Source organism: Mauremys mutica, chromosome 1 (genome assembly GCF_020497125.1).
Source record: "Mauremys mutica isolate MM-2020 ecotype Southern chromosome 1, ASM2049712v1, whole genome shotgun sequence".
NCBI lineage: Eukaryota > Metazoa > Chordata > Testudines > Geoemydidae > Mauremys > Mauremys mutica.
Window position 1 is genome coordinate 266631552 of NC_059072.1, and position 25585 is coordinate 266657136.

At 43.7% G+C, this 25585-nt stretch overlaps 1 protein-coding gene across 2 annotated transcripts in view; it reads right to left on the minus strand.

Annotated features, from left to right (window-relative positions):
• Positions 1 to 25585, minus strand: part of IPO5 (importin 5) — a 90357-nt gene that overhangs the window by 27342 nt on the left and 37430 nt on the right. For both annotated transcript variants that reach the window (XM_045009259.1, XM_045009252.1), the window contains exons 16-23: positions 21928 to 22060; positions 21712 to 21833; positions 20969 to 21065; positions 18507 to 18679; positions 17838 to 17949; positions 17089 to 17144; positions 8358 to 8480; positions 6318 to 6537 (exon numbers count right to left, since the gene is read on the minus strand). In XM_045009259.1, coding sequence (XP_044865194.1) covers positions 6318 to 6537; positions 8358 to 8480; positions 17089 to 17144; positions 17838 to 17949; positions 18507 to 18679; positions 20969 to 21065; positions 21712 to 21833; positions 21928 to 22060 — 1036 coding nt within the window. The remainder of the gene's footprint in view (positions 1 to 6317; positions 6538 to 8357; positions 8481 to 17088; positions 17145 to 17837; positions 17950 to 18506; positions 18680 to 20968; positions 21066 to 21711; positions 21834 to 21927; positions 22061 to 25585) is intronic.

The following is a 25585-nucleotide window of genomic DNA, read 5'->3' on the forward strand; positions in this document are numbered from 1 at the left end:
GCATTCCAATGGGCAGCGGGGACTGCGGGAACTGTGGGATAGCTTCCCACAGTGCACCGCTTCCAAAGTCGACGCTGGCCCCGTGAATGTGGACTCAGAAATTCGAATTAGTGTATTTAGTATGGATACACAAATTCGACTTCATAAGGTCGAATCCACACATTCGAACTAAGTTGATTCGAAATAGTCTTGTAGTGTAGACAAGGCCGTAGACAACCTTTGAGTGGAAAAAGCTTGACCCTTAATACTGTCTGCAAAGGCTACAGTCTGGGAGAGCTCCTGAAGAGTCTTGTGCTATCCAGATCACATGAAAGAGCCCAAACTACATCTACAGTGTAAAATTTAGCTCCCCTCCAAAGCAGGTCTTGGGAAAGAAAAATCCGTTGATTCATCTTCCAATTAAGTGAAAACTGGAAACAATTTTAGGCTGCACCCCAAGTTCCTTACAAAGAGTCACCTTAATTTTATGGAACACTGTATAAGGTAGATCAGCCATAATGCCCTGAATTTCCCCTATCCTATGAGCTGATGTTATTTGCAAGCTGTCATGGGATAAGAGGGAAGGTCCTCTGATGGATCGGTAACCGGTTAAAAAATAGTAAAAGAAAGGGTAGGAATAAATGGTCAGTTTTCAGAATGGAGAGGTGAATAATGGTATCCCCCAGATGTCTATACTGGGACCAGTCCATTATAACATATTCATAAATGATCTGGAAAAAGGGGTAAACAAAAGGGGCAAAATTTACAGATGATATAAAACTACTCAAGATAGGTAAGGTCCAGCCAGACTGTGAAGAGCTACAAAAGAATCTCTGAAAACTGGGTGTCTGGGCAACAAAATGGCAGATGAAATTCAATGTTGATAAATAAAAAGTAATCAACATTGAAAAACATAATCCCAACTACACATATAAAATGATGGGGTGTAAATTAATGGTTACCACTCAAGAAAGAGCTTGGGAGTCATTGTGGATAGTTCTCTGAAAACATCCACTCAATGTGCAACAAAAGTCAAAAAAGCAAACAGAATGTTGGGAATCATTAAGAAAGGGATAGATAAAACAGAAAATATACTGCCTCTATATAAATCCATGGTACACCCACATCTGGAATACTGCATGCAGATGTGGTCGCCCCATCTCAAAAAGATATTGGAATTGAAAAAGGGTCAGAAAAAGACAACAAAAATTAGTAGGGGTATGGAACGGTTTCTGTATGAGGAGATATTAATAAAACAGACTTTTCAGCTTGGAAAAGAGACTACTAAGGGGGGATATGATAGAAGTCTATAAAATCATGACTGGTGTGGAGAAAGTAAATAATTATTTACTCCTCATAACACAAGAACTAAGAGTCACCAAATGAAATTAAGCAGCAGCAGATTTAAAACAAACTAAAGGAAGTATTTTTTCACTCAATGCAGTCAGTCTGTGGAACTCTTTGCCAGAGAACATTGTGCAGGCCAAGACTATAAAAGGGTTCAAAAAAGAACTAGGTAAGTTCATGGAGGATACATCCATCAATGGCTATCAGCCAGGATGGGTAGAGATGGTGTCCCTAGCCTCTGCCAGAAGCTGGTAATGGGCAACAGGGGATGGATAACTTGATTACCTGTTCTGTTCACTTCCTTTGGGACACCTGGCATTGGCCACTGTTGGAAGACAGGATCCTGGGATAGACTGACCTTTGGTCTGACCCAGTATGGCCACTCTTATGATCATTTATGATTGTGTCTTGTTCACAACACACCTGTTAATGCATCCCAGAATCATGTTTGCTTTTTTTGCAAAAGCATCACACTGTTGACTCATATTTAGCTTGTGGTCCACTATAACTAGTGGTGAGCTCCTGGTTCGTGCAAACCGGTTGTTAAATTTTTAAGCAGTTTTAGAACCGGTTGTTAACCCACTTCCCTGCAAGGGGACGCTGCGGCTTTGATGGGCTCCGGCCGGGAAGTGATGTAATTCCTCCTCCAGCCGCCAGGGGGCGTGAGCCATGTGGGCCGCTGCCTGGCCCTGTTGCTGCTGCTGCTCCTCCCCTGGCCCTGGGGCTCCCGCTGCTGCCTGGTGGGTCCCCAGCTGCTCTGCTGGGCCTGGGCTGCGTCCTGCTGCTTGGGCTGCTCCGAGCCGCTCTTCCCGTGAGTACCCACCACCCTGCCCACAGCCAGCCCCTACCTCCAGTCAGCCCCTGCCCTGCCTCCAGCCAGCTCCCCCCCCCCCATCTCCAGCCAGCCCCGCATCCCCTGCCTCCAGCTAGCCCCGCCCCATGCCCCATCTGCAGCCGGCCCTATGTCCACTGGTGCCCTGCACTTCCCAGGGCAGTAACCCTGCACACCTGCTTCAATGATGTGGGCAGGGAGCAGCTGGGACCCACACATGTACACACCCTAGGGTGACGAGACAGCAAGTGTGAAAAATCAGGATGGGGGGGGTAATAGGAGCCTATATAAGAAAAAGACCCCAAATTTGGGACAGTCCCAATAAAATCGGGATATCTGGTCACCCTAGCACACCCCCAGGGCATGGCAGGGACCCACACATGTGAAATGGAGCTCATTTCTAGTTCAGGCCCATTTTTTTTTTTTTTTTTTTTTTTAAAAACACTTTAGGTAGGGATAACATACATCCGTATTTTCCTGGACATGTCAGGCTTTTTGGTTCTTAAATAGCCGTCTGGGAGGATGAACAAGTTTTCTCCCTCCCTCTTTAGGGCACCCTTTTAGATACCTGAAAACTGCTACCATGTCCCCTCTCAGTCTTCTCTTTTCCAAACTAAACAAACCCAATTCTTTTAGCCTTCCTTCTAGGTCATTTTCTCTAGACCTTTAATCACTCTTGTTGCTCTTCTCTGGACCTTCCCCAATTTCTCCACATCTTACCTTACCTATCAGCTCTCTGAGTTTACCAAAATCCGCATTCCTGAAATCCATGGTTTCCATTTTGCTCTATTACGCGATTTCATATATAATCAATGTATGTAAAATAGATGTAAGTACAAGATTGACAAGTATTTAGTAATGAAAATAGAATTTTTTGGACACATTGATCCTTACAAGTTATCCCACAGGAGAATAAATGTATTTTTAGATGATAGGCAAATTTTAAATTCAAGAAAGGGTTTAGTGTTTGGCAATGAACATTAAAAAGTTAACTTTCTTTGGGCAGGCCCATATTTTTACCATTTATAGGAGTTATTATTTAATGTAGAGTGGATGAACAGCACTGTTCGCATATATTCACTAAACTTAGAAAAGATTATCTCACTCTGAATACCTCACTTCAGTAAAGTCCACCTCAAACCAAGTTAGACCCAGCAGTCATGGCTTCATCTTTAAGCCTGTTCACATTAGGATGTGAAATTAACATTCCATTGAAGTGCATGCAGAGGTTCAGCTCTCTCATGGTGCACCTGTTTCAATCTACTACCGCAGACTCTCCAAGACAGAACTACACTATTATGAAAAAGGCTGCGAGTTTGTCACAAAAGGTCACGGATTCCATGACCTGCATGACTTCTGCAGCGGCTGGTGCACCTGGCTCAGGGACAGCTCAGGCAGCCCCTGCACCAGGCGCACCAGCCGCTGCAGTCTCAGGCCCCCACAGCAGAGGTTTGGGTGCGGAAGGGGGATTGGGGCACAGAACAGGGTGAGGCAGGGAGACTCTGGGCAACACATACCTGGGGGCCTCCCCGGAAGCAGCGACATCCCCTTTGCTCAGCTGCTAGGTGGAGAGTGCTGGCTTAGCAACTCCCATTGGCTGGGAACCGCAGCCAATGGGAGCTGCAGGCGCAGTGCCTACAGGAGGCAGCAGCGTGCAGAGCTACCTGCCCACGCTTCCGCCTAGCAGCTGAATGAGGGAGATGTTGCTGCTTCCAGGAAGCCCCCCAGGTAAGTGCTACCCAGAGCCTGCTTCACCTCATCCAGTGCCCCAACCCCTTCCCACATCCAAACTCTGTTGCTGCTGGGGGGTGGGGGAGCGGTGCGGAGCTAGGTAAGGAGCCTGCAGCCCTGCCAACGCCCCACCCGCAGAACGAGCAGGGGTCCCAGGCCACTTGCTGCCACACCCTCTCCCCCCCCCCCAAAGGAGCCAGGCCGCCCTCCCCCAGCACCCAAGGGGCCCCCCAAGTTTTATTCATTGGTATTTTTAATAAAAGTCATGGACAGGTCATGGGCCATACATTTGTTTACTCCCCATGACCTGTCCGTGACTTATACTAAAATACCAGTGACTAAAACGTAGCCTTATTTAAGAACATGTGCTGATTTTAGAACCGAAACTCAGTGACCTATCTGGGCCACAGACCTACATACAGTGGTACCTTTTAAAAGTATATCATTATATTCTGGCTTGCTTCTCCCCTCACCATTCTACAATCATTTTCAGTTGCTGATTTCATAGTTTGCCTCCAGATTTGTTCCCTGCAGCCTATTCTTCTTGAATTTCCAGTGCTTTTTCCTCTCCATAACACAACCACCCTGCCATTTATCAGGATCTCCCAGATTCCAATCTTTGGTCTACTCTTGGGCCCAAAATGTCCAAATCAAAACCAGGTGCTGCAGCTGCATAATCTGTTGTGGAGTCTGACAAATCTCTACATGTAATTCCAAAGCCATAACAGGAACAATGTCTGGACCAAACAGTAAAGAAATATTTATTACAAAGAGAAGACCTGAAAACATGAATTTCTAAAGACTATAGCAAAATCTATGGAAATACTAAATCCTTGGGAATCCACAGATTCTCATGCAAGCAATTTTTATTATGCCTAGTTACAGCATGTTTTTTCCATTGCAGCATAAAATTAATTTTAAAATTAATAAGTATTTAATATATCTTGAAATACCTAACAATTAGTGTCTGTGAACCATACAGTAAAATCAAGTGAAGTAAAAAATAAAGAGCCCATCTACTTAAATATACTAGGCCATCTCAAACTGAAGGGAAAGCCAAATGTCTGCAGGGGTGATGTGACCGATTGCCAAAAAGGATCAGTTTCCAAATACCGTACAAAGAATAAGGATAAAAGATAAAAAAAATTAAGTCCAAGATATGGAAATACTATTGATTTTCAGCAAGTATTATTCATTAAAGGCAGCCAAAAGGAACCTTTGGCAGAAAGTTCCAAAACTAAGGAACCTAAGACCAAGGAGGTTCTGCACCCAACTCACTCCTAACTGATTCTTGGGTCACAACAAAAGTCATCTGACAGATTCACATTATACCTTTCTTCCACCTATAACTATTTCCTAATACTTGAAATTAGACAGAATGCAGTTTATAGGCACGTTTTTATCATTACTACTTCTCCATGAGGGCTATAGGATGGAGAATTTAATTAATAATGATGTAAATTATACAGTAATTGACCGTTGATAAGTGGAGTCGATATGCAAAATATCTTCTGGCCCATTCCTACAGAAATATTCAGAGCCAATTGTCATTTTATCCATACTACATTTTTGTTATCTTTATCAATGAATTATCAGATTTCACTGAAGTGTCTTGTCTAAGAACAGATATTTGAAGAAGTTGACGATATATGAAACACATAAAACACTATCCCCATACTACAGCACTACTTTCTCCATACTAGAGCACCTTAAAAATTAACCTAACTGGCTCTGGTGTGAAGAGCACCAGAAGATAGTATTTTTTAGTTATGATTGTTTCAGTTGTAGCTCAACCTTCTAAATTCAAAATGCAGCTAGAGTTAGAGAGCAGAAATTCAGGAAAAAGCACTTGTGATAAGTATAAATTATTAAAACTGCTCTAAGTCACAAGTGTTCGATTCCTCTGCTTCACACACACAAAAAGTGCAGGTTACTTCAATCATATTTAAGGCCCCCTCCTTATTACATGTTTCTGTACAATTTCTCCAGACATACAAAGCAGAGAGCTCAATCTTGCTTTTAGACATATGTAGCTGCATCCATCTTTTATAAAATCAGTTATTGTGTACAAGTCAGTTTTTTACTGGATATACACTTGTGCTTATTTAAGAGCAAAATATTGCTTAGTGAATGAGTTCTTTTACACTTTTCAATACAAATGTGTGTTGCAAACAAAAATGTGACTAAGCAGGATATGACCACAAATTTGGATAGCTATTCTCTCCCCCGCTCCTTTTTTCTTAAATACTGATCACCACCCTCCCTAAAACACTCACTGGCATTTTATTCCATTACCGGAGATAAGAGAATATGATCATTCATTAACATGGAGTTGGAATTTCCTGGCAGAATCTCATGGTTAGCATAAGTATTATAATCTCTGGAGTTAGTTTTACAGGAATAGAAAGAAATGCATGAATATACATACCTGTGCAAAAAGGACGATAGCTCTCCCCACCAAACTGTGCCATAACTCCAACACCATAAGCAGCTGCTTGCCTAACCTCTGGGCTGTTGTCACATATTGACTGTAGCATTGGCCTCAGGAAGTATTCAGCATATTTGAATGAAGATGGGCTGCAGTGCTCTACGACGTCATCAAAAATGCATAATCCCCACTGTCTGTCTGGCCATGGCCTATGTGGACACTATATAAAAAAAATTTTCTAAGCCACCTCAGAATGTAACTGTTAATCAACTGCCATGATGCATACAAAAAGATGAATGATATCAGAATCAAATGTTTTTAATTGTGGAATTTAAGCTCCATTTCAAGCGCTACATGGGTTGACCTGAATTTAATCTTTACAGAGGAATTGTTCCTCTAATGACACTGATTGCAACACCACAGACAAAATCAAAAGGTAACTTTTGCTGTTTGAGGACAGCAGTTAGACCAGTGGTTTCCAACCTTTTTTATGCCCAAGATCACTTCTTGAATCGAAGGGCAACCCAGGATCTACCCCGTCCCTTCTCCAAAGCCCTGTCCCACATACTCCATTCCCCCCTCCCCCCAGTTCTCCCCTACCCTCACTCACTTTCGCAGGGGTGGGATAGGGGGGGTGGGGTTTGGGAGGGGGTGCGGGCTCTGAACTGGGGGGTTCACAGTATGAAGGGGCTCTGGGCTGAGCCTGGGGCAGGGGTGCAGGAGGGGGTGAGGGGTGCAAGCTCTAGGATGGAGTTTGGGTGCAGGAGTGGGCTCCAGGCTGGGGCAGAGCGTTGGGGGTACAGGAGGGGGCTTGGGGTGCTGGAGGGAGTTCAGGATGCAGGAGGGGGCATGGGGTGCTGGCTCCAGGAGGGGCTCAAGGCTGAGAGTTGGTGCAGCCTCCCACCAGGCAGCACTTACCTCCGGCAGCTCTCGGTCGGTGGCCGGCGCAGCGAGGCTAAGGCCTGGTCTACACTAGGGTGGGGGGTCAAACTAAGGTATGCGACTTCAGCTACGCGAATAGCGTAGCTGAAGTCGAACTACCTTAGTTCGAGTTACTTACCGTCCAGACGCCGCGGGATCGAAGTCCGCGGCTCCCCCGTCGACTCCGCCACCGCAGTTCGTGGTGGTGGAGTTCCGGAGTTGACGGGAGCATGTTCGGAGTTCGAACTATCGCGTCTAGATTAGACGCGATAGTTCGAACTCCAAGAAGTCGAACGCTATGCGTCGACCCGGCCGGTAAGTATAGACCTAGCCTAAGACAGGCTCCCTGCCTACCCCAGCCGCATACCACTCCCGGAAGGGGCCAGCGTGTGCCTGCAGAGGTGGGAGGGGCAGGGGCACACGGCTCATGCTCTGCCCCTTTCTGCAAGCACCACCCCTGCAGCTCTCCTGGCTGCAGGGGTGGTGTTCGCAGGCAGGAGCAGCATGCAGAGGGAAACCCCTGCCGCCCCCTCCCCCCGCACTGGCTGCTTCCAGGAGCAGCATGGGGCCAGGGTAGGGAGTCTGCTTTAGCGACAGCCATCCTTCACCACCGGAGATCATGATCGACTGGGAGATCCTTTAGGATTGACCAGTCGATCGCCATCAATTGGTTGTTGACCACTGAGTTAGACCAATAAATGAAATCAGAGGACTATATGTGGAATATAGAAGTTTTATACCCCCTCATCTCATGCCTAACTATTCCCACTAACCCTCCTTCTCATTCTTTTTTGGGTCTTGTTCCATTAAAGTTCCTTCTACCTGGTGCACTTCCTCTTTCAAATCTCTCTCCAAAATACTTCCGGGAAGCCTATCAGCAATAATCTATGACGGAACGGTTAGTGAAAAAAACAAATGCACTGCTGTGTGATAAAGAATCAGATGACAAATTTGTTTGATTGTATTTGTCTAGACTATAAATTTCTTGGGGGAGAGCATGCCTATATTTTGTACAACAAGGCACTCAGTGCTCTAAAAATAATTTGCCATGCCAGCATGAGATCTTATCCATGTACCATAACAAATCAGATTTAAATGGAAAGAATCCAAGATACTTACAATTAAATTGACAATTAGTGGTAGTAGTTGTTCAAACCAAAGCAACACCTTCTCCTGGTAGCTGCTGAATATCGAGTGCAAGATATCTGACACTTTAGTCAGAATATAAACATCACTGTCATCCTAAGAAGAAGAAATAGCAATAATATCAGAAGTATCCTTTCTGATCAGCAATCTCAGAAGATAGAAACCATATGTAATATTAAGACTGCTGAATTTTGAACAAAAGCAATTTGAATTAGACACTTTCTGATAACTAGACACAAATAATTCAGAAAGATTTATACCACTATCCAGTGACAGAACTACTTCACCTTGGTTCCCAACTATGTTACATCAGAAGGATTTGTTTCAGAAGTGAGAGAGTAACAATGCACTATCAAAAGTGTAAAAACACAAAACATTTTACTATGACATCAGCCACTTTGCACCATGGAATCAAATCTGGCTGTTTCCCTATGCAACCCCCTTAGATGAAGACCTTTCCTATAGCTTCCTGATGCCTTGGTCTTTACACTAACATCATTTATATTATAGCCTGTTTTCTACTTTGAGCTCTTCCTTCCTTCTGCTACAACAATCTGGACAATTTGAATCCTCTTATTCTCTATTATTGTCCCCCTGCATAGTGCATCTTTACCCTCCAAAATTACAGTGAATTAAAGGGCTTAATCCTGCAGATTTACACACACACACACACACACACACACACACACACACCCCTCCTACCAACTGAAATGGGACTTATGTGAGGATTGAAGAATTGGCCCTAGCAAGATCCCCTCTGACTCCTTTTGGGAGTTTTATTACTCTCAGCATGGTTGCTTTAATCAGTGCTCCACTCCTATTCTACACATTACAGCCATAGCAACAGACAGAAAGCAAAAATGTCAACTGTGTCTAGCCTCTGATGGCCACACTACTAGCATGCCAATATTTTCACATCTCACACAGCGTGACAAGCTGCCCTGCAGTAGAAAGTGGGGACTGCAACTTCAGGCCACTTCTGCACTGCCATGATGTAACCAAAGTCCAAAATAAACTTTGGTATGCACGCTAACTCACCCATGTTACTTTAAAAATTACTATTTTTAAAATCACTATGAAATAAACTACCTTGTACAGTAACTGAAGTTCTTGGAGATGTGCCCCACTAAGGAGGCTCTGCTTCAGGATGTGTGTGTACCCATGAACGGTTGACTGGAATTTTTCTAGTGTTCATACATATTCTCTAGATATGCTTGTGCTCGGATATAAGGGGATGAGACCCTCAGCTGCTCCAGTTCCTTCTCAATCACGAAAGTCCAGTGAGAAGACTGATGTAGAAGGGAAGGAGGGCAGGTAGTGGAGCTCCCATAGGAACACATCTCAAAGAACTCCACTTTCTGTACCACGTAAGTTACCTCTCCTTCAAGTAGTGTTCCACTTCAAGAGATTCCCAAGCAGTACCCTCAATTACACAGGAGATGGATTCAGTATAAACCATAAAACAGCATCACCAAAAGTCGTATCAGCTCTGGAAGCAGGCATGAGAGCGCAGTGCTGAGAAAACATGTGCACTGAAGACTAGAAGGACTGCCCTGCAGATGTCTGAGATAAGTAGGTTTTTCAGAAAGGCCACAGTTGGGCTGAGCCCTAGTGGAGTGGAATCATGCTAGGAGGGGAAGATGCTTCATGAACAGATTAAGAAGCATCCTAAACACTGTCTGAATGGGTTTTGGGTGGAGATTGGGTGCCCTATCATTAATTGTGCGATTGAGAGAAAAAGCCATGGGGAAGCCCTGAAGTGCTTAGTTCTGTTGAGGTAAAGATGGAGCTCTTCTTACATCTAGTGTATACAGCCTCACTTCCCTCAAAGAGTGAGACTTGGGATAAAATACCAGTAAGTGAATCTCCTGATTAATGTGCAAAAAGAACAGGAGTACTGTGGCACCTTAGAGACTAACAAATTTATTTCAGCATGAGCTTTCATGAGCTACAGCTCACTTCTTCGGATGCACAGAAGTGAGCTGTAGCTCACGAAAGCTCATGCTGAAATAAATTTGTTAGTCTCTAAGGTGCCACAGTACTCCTGTTCTTTTTGCGGATACAGACTAACACAGCTGCTACTCTGAAACCTGATTAATGTGGAAACCTAAAGAAACTTAAAGTAGGAAGCGAGAGTGTAGACATAGTGCCACTGCTTAGCAACAGAATACAGCATGTGGTGGATCAGCCATCAGCTATCCCAGCTCCCCTAACCCACCCCGCTGAGGTAGCTGCTATAAAGAACACAGTTTGGAGGGCCAAAAGGAGGAAATAGCTCCCCCATAGGTTCACATGGGGGTTTCCTCAGCACATTAAGGACTAAGTTGAGGTCCCATGGTGGAATAGATTTCTTAACAAGAGGAAAAGTGTAGAACAGGCCCCTAATGAACCTCGTTGTGGTTAGGTGGATAAAGAATAAAAATCCCTCAATGGGTGTGGGAGAGAGAGAAGCTGATGGCAGCTACATGAACTTAAACTGAACTCAACAATAATTCTGTGATTTTTAAATTTAGTAGGTAATTGCAAGTACGTCAGACAAAATTCGAGAGGAGGTATAGATCAGGGGCTGCACCAAGCCTGACAGTTTCCACTTCTGTAGATAGAAAACCCACTATAAAGGAAAATTTATTATTAAGTACCCTTTGTATCTCTAGGGCAAAGTTTTGTTCTACACCAAAGAATCATTTAATAGCCATGTCTTGAGGTGAAGCGCTGAGAGATTGGGGCAGGAGATGGATCTTGACGCTTGAGTGAGACAATCCACTGTCAGGAGAAGGGGATCCTCTGTCAAGACATATGAATCAACTCTGGGAACCATACCTGTATCTTGGCCATGATGATGTTATAAGGATGGCTTCTGTTTCAACTTATTCAGGACCTTGAGCAGTAATGGCTTTGGGGGCAAGCGTATAGCAATACATGAGGCCAAAGGATGAATACAGTGTCACATCGAATTGGGGCTTTGCCTTCCCCTCAAACAGTTGTCTGCACATCACTTGGGATGCTGATACAAAGATTTATCTCCAGATGACCCCAGGTATGACATCTTTCAGAATACCACGTTGTTTAGCTCCCACTTGTGATAAAGGTCGAAATGCCTGCTGAGGGAATCTGCCACTATTCTGAAGTCCTGGTAGCGAAACTGATGAGATCTGTAGGTGGTGTGATATGGATTCTGCACCGAAGAGCTGGAATCTTGCTCCTCCTTGACAACTGATATAATATACTACTGCTTTGCTATCCAGAATTATTCTGAGTGCCCTTGATGTTGAGTAGAAGAGTAATGGACCTCTTTGAGCTCTAATATGTTGATATGCAGGATCACCTTCTGTGGATTCCATTTGCCAAGCTGTGAAGTCATGAAGTGCATAACCCAGCCCAGCAGGAAGGCACCTGTAGGGATGATCCTTGTGGGTGGAGGTTGTGAGAACATAACTCCATGCATACTTTTGGAGGATCTTTTAGCCAATTAAGAGAATGAAGGACCTCTGAGGTATGGACACAGTCTTGAGTAGACTGCTTTTTTGGAGGGTGTCGATAGTTCTCAGCCAGGCTTTAAGACACCGAGAGTGTAATCTTGCTAAGTGGCAGACGCGGATTAAGGTTTCCTGGGGTCCTGGGCCAGAGCAAGTGTGTGCGGGGGAGAGAGTGGGGGAGGAAAGAGTCAGTCCTCCCCACCTCTTCCACCTTCAGTCCCATACCCGTTCTGCACCTTCTCCAGGACCCATACCTGTTCACCCACAGTCCCCCTGTTGCACCCCCTGCCACTGCAACTCTCCACAACCCATTTGCTCCTTTCTGCACCCTCCTCCCCCGACTGCAGCCCCAAGAACGGACCAGCTTTGTCCCTGCACTTGGGGCTGCAGCAGGAAGTGAGAGCTCCCCTAGTCACAGGGCCGCAGCGGAGGTCCAGGTGCTGGGGCTTTCCCTGCGCTTCTGCAGGGGACCAGGTCGGAGCACTCCCTGCGCTTCTGCAGGGGCTTCTCCTACCCTGCCTGTCCTGCGGCTTCTGCCAGAGATGGGGTCAGGGGGCGCTGGGGGCTTCCGCTGCCCAGAGGATTTTGGGGGGGGGGGCGCCCTGGGCAGAGGCCAGTGGCTAATCTGCCACTGCTAAGTGGATCACAAATGTACAGGTTGCCATATGGCCCAGGAATTGAAGGCAAGCCCTTGCTATGGTTTGTGGGTTCTGTTGTATTGTCAAAATGAGGCTGGACTTCATGGCGGCATTGAGTGAAGTTAGTCACAAGCATTTTTCCAGACTGGCCTTCCAGTAGGAGGGCTTAAAATTGTTTCCCCTGTAGCACGTGTTCAATAAAAGATGTACTCTTTGAATAACTTGTAAAATCGTATTTTGCCATCAGGGCTTGGTAATTGGCTATTCTGAATTGCAAAGAGGCCAAGGAGTACCTTTTACAATCCAGAATGTCCAGCCATTTCAGCTCATCAGATAGTGTTGAACAGGACCAATGTTGCCTATTTTGTTCGTTAATGGCCTCAACCACCAGAGAGTTAGGTATAGGATGGGAGGAAAAAAAATTCTCCAAACCTTTGGGCGGTATATAGTATGTGTCAGCTCATTTATACGTGTGGCAAATTCTAGCTACCATGCCACCTCATACGGGCTGGGCCAGCAGAGCATCATTGATGGGCAAAGTGATTTTGCTCCGAGATATATGTAGAATGTTCTTGTATCTCCGCAAACAGAATGTGTAAGTTCTCTGCTATTTGTTTTATAAGGTCTTGAAAGGCCTTGAAATTATCAGCGTAAGGTGGTGAGACAGACACACACACACACACACACACACACACACACACACCAGCCTCATCTAGTGAGGAAGAGGATCTGTGGGAAGGTGGTATTTCTGCTTTTCCAGCTGGCTCTTGCTCCTCTGTAAGTTCCTCCTATGGAGCAGGACCTGAGGATGTCAGCTGTTGCTCTTGGCATGCCCTCTTACAAGAAGGGACCCTGTAGAGCTGATCACCATAAGGGGCCCTTGGGTTCCAGTAAGCCAACTCATGGGGCATAAGGAAAGGCAGGACCCCAAAGTTGCTGGGTGTAATTTCTTCCTTGGGGTGCACCTTAAGGGAAGGAGGCTAGAACAGAAAGGTGGAGTAACCTTGGATACCTCTGAATCAGATGACGTGCCCACCGCAGTGCCCATCGGAGGGGCAAGTGGTACTGGTACCAGCAGTTTGTCAACTCAGTAATGGGGACTGGAAAGGCTCTGGTTACTGCATCTGGAGGCCAAGACTCAATTGAGCAGCAAGACTGTACTGGAGGATGGGGGTACCAGCTGAAAGTCCCTCTCAGTACCCTCAAATTGTGTGAGGCCATTGACCGTGTTGGTACCCAGAGGATGAGTTACTGTAGATGGCAGGACTGGAGGGTAAGTTGATTCCAGAACATAAAGTTGGTACCAGAGAGAACTCTTTCAGTATCCCTCAGTAAAAGCGATTTGAGTTCTTCCCAGATCTGAAGGTCCTCATGGAAAAGGAGCAAGGATGGCACCAGAGGAGCTGGAGAATGACCCTTGGGACTCAGTATATAGTGCGGTACAGGCGAGGGTACTGAAGTGCAATCCACAGTCCCATCTCAGCTGGGTACATAAGACTGTATCAACAACAGTTTCAGCTCCGCTTTAAAATCCATTTGCTTTGAAGGTACAGAGTCCAGTGCTGACACCACTCTAGATTGTTTACCAATGGCTTCTCAGTATGCAGTGTGGTCTTTTTAGCTGATGTTGCAGTCTTGTGACCAGAGTGGGTAAGAGCCTCATCAATTCCTGTGCCAGGACATGAAGACAGACTCAGAATGACTTTTCCTTGCTCTTATCCTGCTCTGTAAAATGGGGTCTCTTTTTCTGGAGTCTGGATGGTTCTGAAGGACCCCAGGATTTGCTTACCATAGCCACTGTGATGCACCAGGCCGCTCTGAAAAACCAGATCCAATGTATAAGGTGGTGGTTTGGACCCCAGGGTCTCAGAGAATGCTCCATCAACAGGAGTTTTAGTCTGATCTACTCAGGAGTTAAAAGCAGATCAAAAAAGTTGGAGATCGTACATTTGGCGGGGACACAAGTCTCTCCCAGGCAGTGGAGACATACTGAATGCCTGTCACTGCAAGGAAAGGGCCTATGACAGGCCTGGCAGAGTTTGAAGCCTGGGTTCTTGGGCATAACCCAGGGGTTCTCAAACTGTGGGTCAGGAACCCATTTTAATGGGTCACCGGGGCTGGTGTAAGATTTACTGGGGCCCAGGGCCGAGGCCAAAGGCCAAAGCCCATTCACCAGAGCCCAAAGATATCTATGTTGCAGGTGTGGACCCAGGGATCAAAAGAGTATGGGCACGCACACATCCTGAAGTGGAATAACCATAGGGACACTATTCAAAGAAGAAGTTAGTACGCTTAGTAAGATTACTCTATTTAAGTCATTCCTCTTCAGAATTTCTCATGACAAGTTCACGGGAACAATTTTACGTCAGGTTATTTTTCTTGGTAAAAAGAAAAAAAAGTGTTCTATATATTTTGAAATGACAAGGTGTATAGCAGTAACTCGTAGTAAACATAATTCGCATTTTCTTTCCAATGAATTTCAGTAGCTATGAAAATAAAGCAATGCTGAATGTTAAAATATTTCCCTTACAGAGTTCATACATCACAGAATGATTATGTACAGTAATTAATTTTTCTCAAAATAACCATGTATTTCCATCCATATTCTTGGGAGAAATGCATCCCTGGCACATGATTTTGGAAACTTCTATCAATGTCTAATGAGACCACTTGTATCCCATTGTTTAGTTGTGAGAATTTAAGAGAGGTCATGGACCCCAACCACACTCAGTTCCTTCAATTAACTGAATAGCCCGAACAAGAGACTAGTTGGAATGGGCTCAGGTGTGTGGATCCATATGGACAAACCCTAATGACTGATTTTTGGAGAAAATCACCACTTTTTTGCCTTAGCGAATTGCCCATATGGCTTCCCAGTTCTGGAAATTAACAAGCAGTTGTGACCTTCAGGTGGTGCATGAGAAGTTAGTAGCTAAAGCCACTGCTCTCAAACTGGGCACAGATCTAGGAGAACATATTGAGGAAATAAGGCTTTCATAAATGTGTCTGGAGAGCCAAGTAGAAATCGTTCATTTTTTGATACAGACATTGTAAAGGAGCATTTTGGAAACTTTTAAAACTGTGATGTGTCCCTAAGCTCAAAACAGTGGATCTATGAGCATTAGTATGATTAATTTATTGGTCCTGTGGTAACACCTCTGAGTCCCAATCATGCATTAGGATCTTACTGTGCTAGGCACTGTAGAAACAGAACAAAGACTATATTCATACACTGGAGGGAGAATCCAGAACAAGCTTTGTAACCACAAGATGAATGAAAATTCATGATCCATGCTTTGAAAAGGTGAAAAGCTGAATTGGCAGCTAGATGAACAGTGAACTCAGTGAAAGTTTTGACTACTAAGTACTCAAAAATTAGAAAGGATGGAGGACCACCTCTAGTCTATTCTTTTCTAACAAAGTAGAATTTTTCCACGACTTCATTCAAAGAAGTTTTCCATGTAGAATGTTTCCTGCTTTCCAATATAATCTTTTGGACTCCTCCGCAGAGTTCCTAATCTAGTGCCCAAATAACCCAGAAGCTAAACCAGGGGTGGGCAAACATTTTGGTCTGAGGGCTGCATCAGGTTTCCAAAATTGTATGGAGGACCAGTTAGCGGAGGCTGGGCCTCCCCAAACAGCCAGGCATGGCCCGGCCCCAGCCCCTATCCAACCCTCCCTGTTCCCTGTCTCCTGACAGCCCCTGGAGCCCCCGCCTCTGACTGCCCCCCTGGGACCCCTTACCCATCCACCCACCCCTTCTCCATGTCCCCTGACCGCCTCCGGAACCCCTGCCCCTGACTGCCCCCTGGTGCCCCATCCACCCCTCCTCTCATTCCTGACTGCCCCCCCTAGACTCCTGCCCCCATTCAACCCCCTTGTTCCACATTCTCTGACCACCCCGACCCCTATCCACACCCCCACCCCCTGACCACCCCCCCAAACTCCCCTGCCCTCTATCCCCCTTACTGCGCTCCCTAAATAGTTAGAAGTTTCCTTCCCAGTACTTTCAGGTTCTACAGTCTTCACCCAGGGACTGATGACAGCTAACAATCATCAGCAACACATATGATGACACTGAAGGAGGCAAATGGCTTACAGCCTGCCTGACCTTGAGTCATGCTGTTGCTTGGGTTAGCATCACCACACAGGCCCAAAAGGCACAAAGATGAAAAGCAGGAAAACTGGGCTGAACCTTGGACAATACTTGGAATAGAACAATGATTGAAAAAAAGTATTAAAAAGCAATCCTATTTAGAAGAGAAAGCTCTTCAAAAGAGGAAATAAGTAAGGAAAAGCTCTGCTCTAAACCTGTTCCATCAGGAGTTAGGATATATCTTCAACTTCCAGCACATGCTGTAGCACCAATGGACAATGCTTGTTAGAAATTTCTGAGGAAACATGTCAAAGATGCACTTCCTCCAATATTGGGGATACATATGGGCAAGTTTCAAAGGATTTGGTGGTGTGTTTCAACTCAGCAGCATGTCACTGTGGTGTAATGTCTGTCTCCACATAGCTGCTGCTCTGTGGAATTTAAAAGTGTCTACATTTTTTTTTTTTTAACAAAACAAAAAAGAAATAACTTACTTCATCTTGTAATGACTCTTCAACTTGTTCATCATAGTCTTCATCTTGTCTTTTCACTAAATTAAAAGGAATAAGTGCAAACTATAAGGTTTAGATGTTTTCACTAGGACCCACTCCTGCAAAAGCACAGGAACAATTGACAAAATGTAGTAATGGATAAGAGGACTCCAGAAACAGTTGCAGGGTGAAGCACTCAGGACCTTCTGTCAGAGTGCCTGAAAGAGACATTGGGCAAGTAAGGAAAATGCACTGAACAGGTTAGGAGTAAGTATGTGAGGGAACATGGGAGAAGGGCAACCTTGGTCTGGGAAAAGCAAATAGACCAGAAAAGCAGGGAAAAGGGATACCAAAAACAGTCATTGCTGTAGGATTGGGAGGTTGTCGCAGATTTAAGGCCAGAAGGGACAATTCTGATCATCGAGTGACTGTCTTAGAATTTCACCTAGTGATTTCTACATCAATTTCTGATTTAGCTACAACATTTTTTGGAAAAGATTTCAAATGATGGAGAATACATCCTTTGGTAAGCTGTTTCAAAGGTCAATTACTAGTTACAGTTTGCACCTCATTTCTAGTCTGAATGTATCTAGTTTCAGCTTACTGCTGCTGGATCTCAAGGTGAGGTAACTCAGGAGAGGATAACTGAACAAGCAGTCAATACAAGATGTTTAGAATCTTTGCTTTAGAAAGCTATATTTAGTGCAAATTATGAAACTTAGTGCTACCTTCTGTGTATTAGAATAACTTACCCTGTCTTAACTCTTGATTTTTAAAGTGCTCTTCTAGTTTTCCTTTCAATATTCCTCCAAGTTCCTCAAAATGTTCATTGTTAAGGCATCCATCTCCCATTACCTCAATGCACTAGTGAAATACAGTATGTTCAAAATAGAAGTTTTATAACATTAAACACTATTGAAATAGTGGCAGGTGAAATTTTAACATGTTGAAAACATTGACTAGAGCTATACTTCCGATTACCACTGACAAAAGAGAACTTTTTTTTAAAAAAGAATTTTCATATTAATTCTAGGCTTATAAAATTAAGGAACTGACATTTTACAGGTTAGATCCATATTATAAGTAAAATTGTTTAGCTTTTTTCTAGATTTTTGTTTGATATTCAGTATTAATGTTTTTAAACAAATATCTATGCAAGTGAAAAATTGTGTTCCCTAATCCAGAAAAACAACTATATTTATAAGATTCAATGGATATTTTCAATAATTAGCTATGAAAATAAGTCACATTAAAACTAAGCTAACAAAATATATAGCCAAGTGATAGGTAACTGTTGGAAAAATCTCCTGTACTAGTCATTTAAACTTACAGTAAGCACTAAATTTCCTTGACACTAAAAAAAAAATACAAGTTTTCAATGATAATGGCATAAACATTTCTATGAAGGAAAAAAAGGTCACCTTTGCAAATGAATGCATTATTTCTGAAAGTACATCTGAATCAGGTTCTGTCCCTATAGCTTTGATAAGCGCATCACACATGAAATGCCACATCTGTGTGAGATACTCTGGTCCACGAACTCTAGCACAGTCAAGGAGAAGAGGCATAGATTCTGCTGCTGCCACACGAACACGTTTGATTATTAAGGAAATACTGGATAACTGAGATCAAACTGAAGTATTTTTATGACATGAGCATTCGGAAACATACTACAAAAAAGGTACTAATTCCCATCTTAAACTATGACCAGTCACCAAGCTGAAACACTCATTTTCATAACTACCCAGATATTTAATCAAAGAGACTTGGTGTAAAAAAGTTATGTTTGCTATATAAAAGTTTTAAAGATTTATAATGTAAACTAAGGTTGAAGAAGAGCTATCTAAGCATTTCCTTGGCTTCTTGATTCATGCTGCAACTAACATTTACTTATTTAATTTTCCTTTAAAGAACCAAAAAAGCTATATTTGCCAAAGGAACTGGACTAGCTTAGAAAGACAGGAATAGAACATATTTGTCATGTTAAGTGGCTGTGCTGGTACCTGTACTATTTACCTGGCAGGCACCAAAGTATTGGAGAAATACATACATTTAAATATAGCACATTTTTGCCAAAGCTAACAGCCTCCTTTAATGGCGCAATTTGAATAAAGCTATGATCTAGAAGCACAACAACATATGCTAAATATTGAGGTTGTAAAAAACTGTCCTTGCCCATTGTGGCAAGACTAGTAAACAGCTACCAAAATACTTCATTGTTGTTTTGGACATTTCCCCCACCCTATTTAATTCTTCCTCATGCTCTGAGTTATGTTATGGAGGCTTTTCAACAGGTAAGAGCTGAAGGCAAACATTTAGGGATAGCCAGTGCTGCTTATTAGTTGGACGAACTAGATGCAGAGGTGAGTGCATATTGTAAGATTAGGAAGTTAAGACCCAAACTCTAATTTGCATACGTACTGAAACTAGACGCCCAAGCCGATGAACAAATAATTTAAAGAACTGGTCAAAGTAGTATTTACTGCTGGACTGACACCTTGTTTGCAATGGATCAGGTTGGAGAAATTTAAACTCCCGATTTACACAATACTGAAAGTATAGTGAAGTTAGCTATAGACCAGGGGTCAGCAACCTTTGAGAAGTGGTGTGCCGAGTCTTCATTTATTCCCTCTAATTTAAGGTTTCGCATGCCGATAATACATTTTAACATTTTTAGAAAGTCTATAAACTATTCTTGTATGTAAACTAAACAAGTTTTTTAAAATGTTTAAGAAGCTTCATTTAAAATTAAATTAAAATGCAGATCTTATCAGTTTACCGCAGTGGTTCTTAACCTGGGGTGCACGCACCCCCGGGGCAGGGGCTGCACAAGGATATTTTGTGCCCTAGGCGAAACTTCAACCTTGCGCCCCCCCCTCGCACATCGGTTCATTGAGGGGCAAATCCCAACGAGCCTTTATAGACCCCAGGAGCCAGCCTGCCCAGGGGCTGCTCCCCAGACCTGGTTCCCCCTTCCCCACCCCCTGAACTCCCCTGGAGGGTGCACAGCCCCCCTGCGAGCCCTCCCCACCCCACCTCGGTGGCCCCCACCGAGTCCACTCACTGACTTTGCCGGCTTTGGGCTGCTACAGCAGCTCGGCAGGGAGCAGCTGCCTTCTGGAGCCACAGGAGAGCCAGAGCGTCCCGCTTGCAGCAGCAGCGAGCCCCAGCCATGGAGGAGCCGGCGTGGTGCAGGGGGGCAGCAGCCCTGCAAAGGTGGCGGCGGCGCCGCTTGCGGAGAGCAGCCGCGCCCCCCTACCCCTCCTGCCCAGGCTGCGGCCCGGTGCCCCCCGGGGGCTCCTACAGGCTGCAGTGGATGTATGCGGACGCCAGCCCCCATGCGTCCCCCGGCTCCCCATATTTTAACAATCAAGAAAGAGGGGAGAGCCCTGCCCTTGCCCCGCCCCCATCCACTCCCTCCCACTTCCCAGCCCATCTGCCCCAGTCAGAACCCCCAACCCCAACCCGCTCCTTGTCCCCTGACTGCCCCCTCCTGAGACCCACCCCCAACTGAATGTGGGCAGCAGTCCCCGTGCGTTGCGTCCCATCCCCCCCCCCGGCTCTCCCCTCGCTGCGTTCTGGCTCTGTGGCTCCTGGCCCCGCTCAGCCTCCTGCTGGCCTGGGGTTCCGTTCACTCAGCTGGCAGCAAGCTGAACGGGGACAGAGGCTGGGACTCCAGCTGGAAGCCGTGTGCCAGGCAAAATCGGCTCTGCCGTAGGTTGCCGACCCCTCCAATAGACAGACACCTTCCTGATACTAGAATAAAACACTGCTGAACTTACTTCCTCCATATTCATGGAAAGATGACTAGCATAGCTGAAGTTTTGAGTTTTTTAGAAGTAAAACTGCTAGTTAATTTCTATTTTTATATTAAAAAGGATATCATCATGGAAATAGAATTTCAACAAAGGAACCATCAGTTTTACAACTTGCTCTGTGTACTCTACAAATCCTTCTTTTAATTCCTTAGCATAGCAAACCTGAAACAAAAAAGGTAATTTTAACATTATCAGCACTAGGGTAAACGCATTACTACTAACATTTTAAACTATGAAATGTTCAAGGAGGATAACAGACAACCAGAGTAAGGTCAGAGTTAATGAAAAAAACATGTTAGAATGCATTTATTTACCACTTTACCATGATATCTGGAAAGAGCTAGATGGCAGAGTATATTTTTTCACTAGTGGCTGAATATTTTAGACTAAATGTGTATATTTTATGATACATAGCAGAATTATTTTTCCCCTAGGGCTCCATTTTGCTAACATCTGAAAGAACACTCATTACATTTGTCCCAAGGCTTAATTTTTATAAAAGTTAACAGAACTTAAGACCAATAGAAAAAAGCTTATGTATTTTTAAGTCATCTGCAGAGTTTGAAACCTAAACTGCAGCAATATGAACCTAAAAATGAAAACTACTTAAATTTGAATGCAAGCAGTAAGTTGAGGACGAATGAGTTATCTTTGGCCACAAAAAAGTTTGCCCAATGACACCCTAGCACTGCAAGAATAAAATACTTATACATATGGGATTCAGATTTAATTATTGACTTTTAACTATTAATTTAATTCCATAGAAAACCTAGCAAGAAGTAGCTGACCATTATTTCCCATTACGCACCAGCATCTGGCATGCAGTTGCTTTTTCTTCAAGGCCTGCAGTTTTAATTCCAAAACTTTGCTGGTCTCCTAGGTTTACAAATTCCCAACCATCATCATCACTCATATTCTCCATATCTTGGGCTGTTGTAGAAAGAAAAAAAGAAATAGTTCTACAAATGCTGCCAAATCTTTTATTTAAAAGATTTTTCAAAATAAAATAATTGTTATAACCTACTGTCTAGTAGAGCAACTTCAGGCTTAATTGACGCAGTCTTCATTAAAGGCCCCATGACGACAGGAAGGTATTGCTGAAATTCTTTTCCAAGGATTTTGCACATTCTAGCCCACGCAGAGATCATGTAAGATATCTGTGAGAGCAGTTTTAAAATTCACATAAGCACACTCATCATTACCCTTTTTCAATGTGTATTAAAACAAAATGGGAGGAAATGCACTGCAGTATATAACAAAAGTGGTTAAAAATGTATCGTTGTCAGATTATTGGATCACAATTACTGAGGATATAGACAAAGACAAGGAAATGCTATAAATATTGACCCTTCCATCAAGGTGTTACAGTTGAATGTCCATTGCTTAAGAGCCACAAAGCACTCTTTTTTTTAAAACATTGCCTCCTGCCACAACGTTGATGTGATCTGCTGTTAACAAACCCATGTTAATTCCTTTATTGCCAGTCCGCTATAATATCTGGTTTCAATCTCAAATTACAGCCTTTGTGAAAAAACCATAGTCGAGCCACTTATGTAGGATCCAATTTACCAACGTGGAGTCTACCATCTACATCTGACTACTATGACATCATAAGGCTCAACATCTTTAAAGTGGCTGTGTACCAGCCCCCTAATAATTTTGGCCTACTGTACCATCACTCTAGCATTTTCAGGTGGCTCTGGGCCACAAAACCAGCACCTGGAGATTACAGAAGAATGGACTCCCACAAGGCTTGGTGCTGGCACCAACTTTATTTAATGTACCCATCAATGACCTACCAAATACCATCTACAGGTGGTTTATGGCCATTGATCTTGATCATGGAAATGAAAACCAAGTACATCAAAGACCATGTCAACATGCTTCCATTTACGGCATGCTCAGAGCCAACCTGAGCTTAAACATCTTTTTGAATGGTTAGTGGTTGGCATGTGATCCAAAGCCAGTGTATCTAGTGGTCACCCAAGATCACTCACTCACACACACCTCCCCCCACCCCCAAAAGTAGCGCAAAACATCAAGAGCAAAAACCTAAACTGGTAGGGTCTATCTGGGGTCTAGTATGCTAACACTGCATAATTTTGGGCTCACGCTCTGCTATTCAGCGTGAGAACATTGTGCCCCAGTTTGGTTAAATTCTGCACACACTAAATTAACAGAAAAGAGCTTAATCGTTCCATGAGAACTGTTACAGGCACGTTGAAGCCAACAAAAATTGTGTATGTTACCAGTCCTAGTAAATATTTATCCTCCTGACAATCAGCATCAGAATGCAACCAACAAACTGATCACCAAGGTGCAGCAAATGCCACACTTGACACTGTTCAGGAATATCTGGGACGCACCCTGCCACCAACTGTGCAACAGAAATCCTATCTGGACAGTGCTGCACACACTCCATTGAGATCAGCTTACTGGATCTGACAGAATGGAAGAAAGACTGTCACTACCAGGAACTCCCACATAACCATGCTGTATGAAGAGCTACCTGATTTTGGGTTTCCATACCACCTCTGGAGCCAAGCTTACTAGTTTCAGGTGTTGCATGGTTCACTGTGCCAAGAAAGCTTATGTTTGGGGCATCCAAGACAGCCCACTGTGCATCTGTGGACGATGCTGTATAAATGCTGGATAGTTGCTCTTTTCATGTTGGATTCCAGGGAGGTCTTCCCAAGATGAACACTGCTGACTCAAAGGCCAATGATTGGCTCAAGGACACAGCTATTTTGTTTGTTTTTAAAACCTTGTCTTGCCCATACACATTTGCTATGTTTTATTTATATATTGCTCAACTGCACAAAATGCAGTTCAAAGCAAGGAAAAGTAAATTTTACCTGCAAGTGGTTCTGTAAAGACATAGCTGTTATACATCACCACACATGAATCTGTACCCTCAGCAAAGCATTGACTAGGAAATCCTTTATCTTCAAGCTCCCAACCTGCTGGCTCTAGTACAGAGTAGTGCCCACAGAGTGGAACCACTTTGGCCCTCAGGGTCTCCAACAGTAAGTTTCTTTCAAAGAAAAATATGTAATTTGCAAAGTTAAGATTTACTGAAGCTTCAACTCCAAAAAGGTACATGACTAGTGATCTACTGTATGTGTGTTTCAAGGGAACCAATTTTCAGATACACTCATGAAGAGTGAAGATCCAGGAAAAAAAAACCCTCAAAATATAGAACATGTAACTAAGTAATAGAGTGTAGCAGACCATAAAAACAGAGGTACAGAATGACACAAGGAAATTAATCAAGTTTTGCACTGAACAGTAGTTTATGATATACGAAGAACGAACAAAAAGGGCATCCCAGATAAAGGGGTATAGTATAAATATGGGTATGGGGTTTAAATATAACGTCTTATTAATCCAATGTCTACGAGCTGCAAAAAAAACCCCACCAAAAACAGCTTACCTTCAATATACTGCTGGAAAGTCAAAATCTTTTAAACCTCACTGACAAGTGAAGGCAGATGGTTTGCACAGGGGCACAGAGGTATACAAAAGCTATTCGGGACCCTTCTCTTCAACTGGCATGGCCTTCTTTTAGGGAATATTTTGAAGAGCTGAAACTTTGTCTTTGCTAGAACATCTGTGTAAATCCCCTGCCATCTCCTGTCTTGACTATTTTAACTTCCTCTTGCCCCTGTAATACCAATATTGCTCCACTCTAATCCACCCTGAAATGATTCTTCTCAGCAAAGCAAGCTTCTGAGGTGATAGAGACCGCAATAAAGAAACTAATAAGGTCAAACCAAAAAACTTGACCTGCCAAAGACTGTTTTGGACCCTTTTCCCCTCTTCAACTGTTTATCTAGTGTGGGTATACCAGTTTTGCTCAAACTTTTTTTTTTTTTTTTAAAAGAAGAGTAAAATTTTAGTTTGGATTTCTCTGTCCCAATGTGCGAAGAGAACTGACACTGCAGAACAGAAGTGTATCCAGAAAAGTCTTAAACAGTATGGCAGGGAAGCAACAGACCCAACAGACTTACCCAGCAGAGTAAGGGTCCACAGACTGAAAGCAGCTGTGACAGAACTCTCCCAAGAGTCTCTTCACAAATGGAGCCCCTCTGCTTGCTTTGATTGGCAAGCTCAGCCATAGGGAGAGGGGCCATAAATGGATGAAGGAGGTCAGAGGGTAGCCAAAAGGATAAGGTAGGAAAAAGATTTTGCTAGCTGCTGTCTCAAAATCATCCTTTAAAGCTAGGGCTACAATAGATAAGATGCATTGAACTGTTGTTCACACGGCCATTGGCAGAGAATCTGGTACGAGGGTGAAAGGAAGTTAAGACCGGAGCCTCACACGAAGAATTCTGAACTGCCTCTAGTATTTTTGGGAAGAGGCACTGATGCAACACATCTTGGCCTGGGAGGTCAGAAACCAGTACAGTAAATATGAAAATGTTATTTATTACAAATATCTTCAGACAGAGGGAGAAGATATTTTCTTCCTGACAAGTTTTAGTAATAATGGTGCTGTTGAGAAAATGCAGCACAATAGAGCTAAATTTTATTCTACCTTGTGCATCAACAAGTTGGTCTGCTATGGTCAAACTACAATATTACTGGTGTAGAAGTGATATGAAAAATGACCACTTAGGTTTTCAGATCTCAAGTAGAATTTGCAGTATTACCAGTTAGAAAAAAAACAAATGACAGATTGA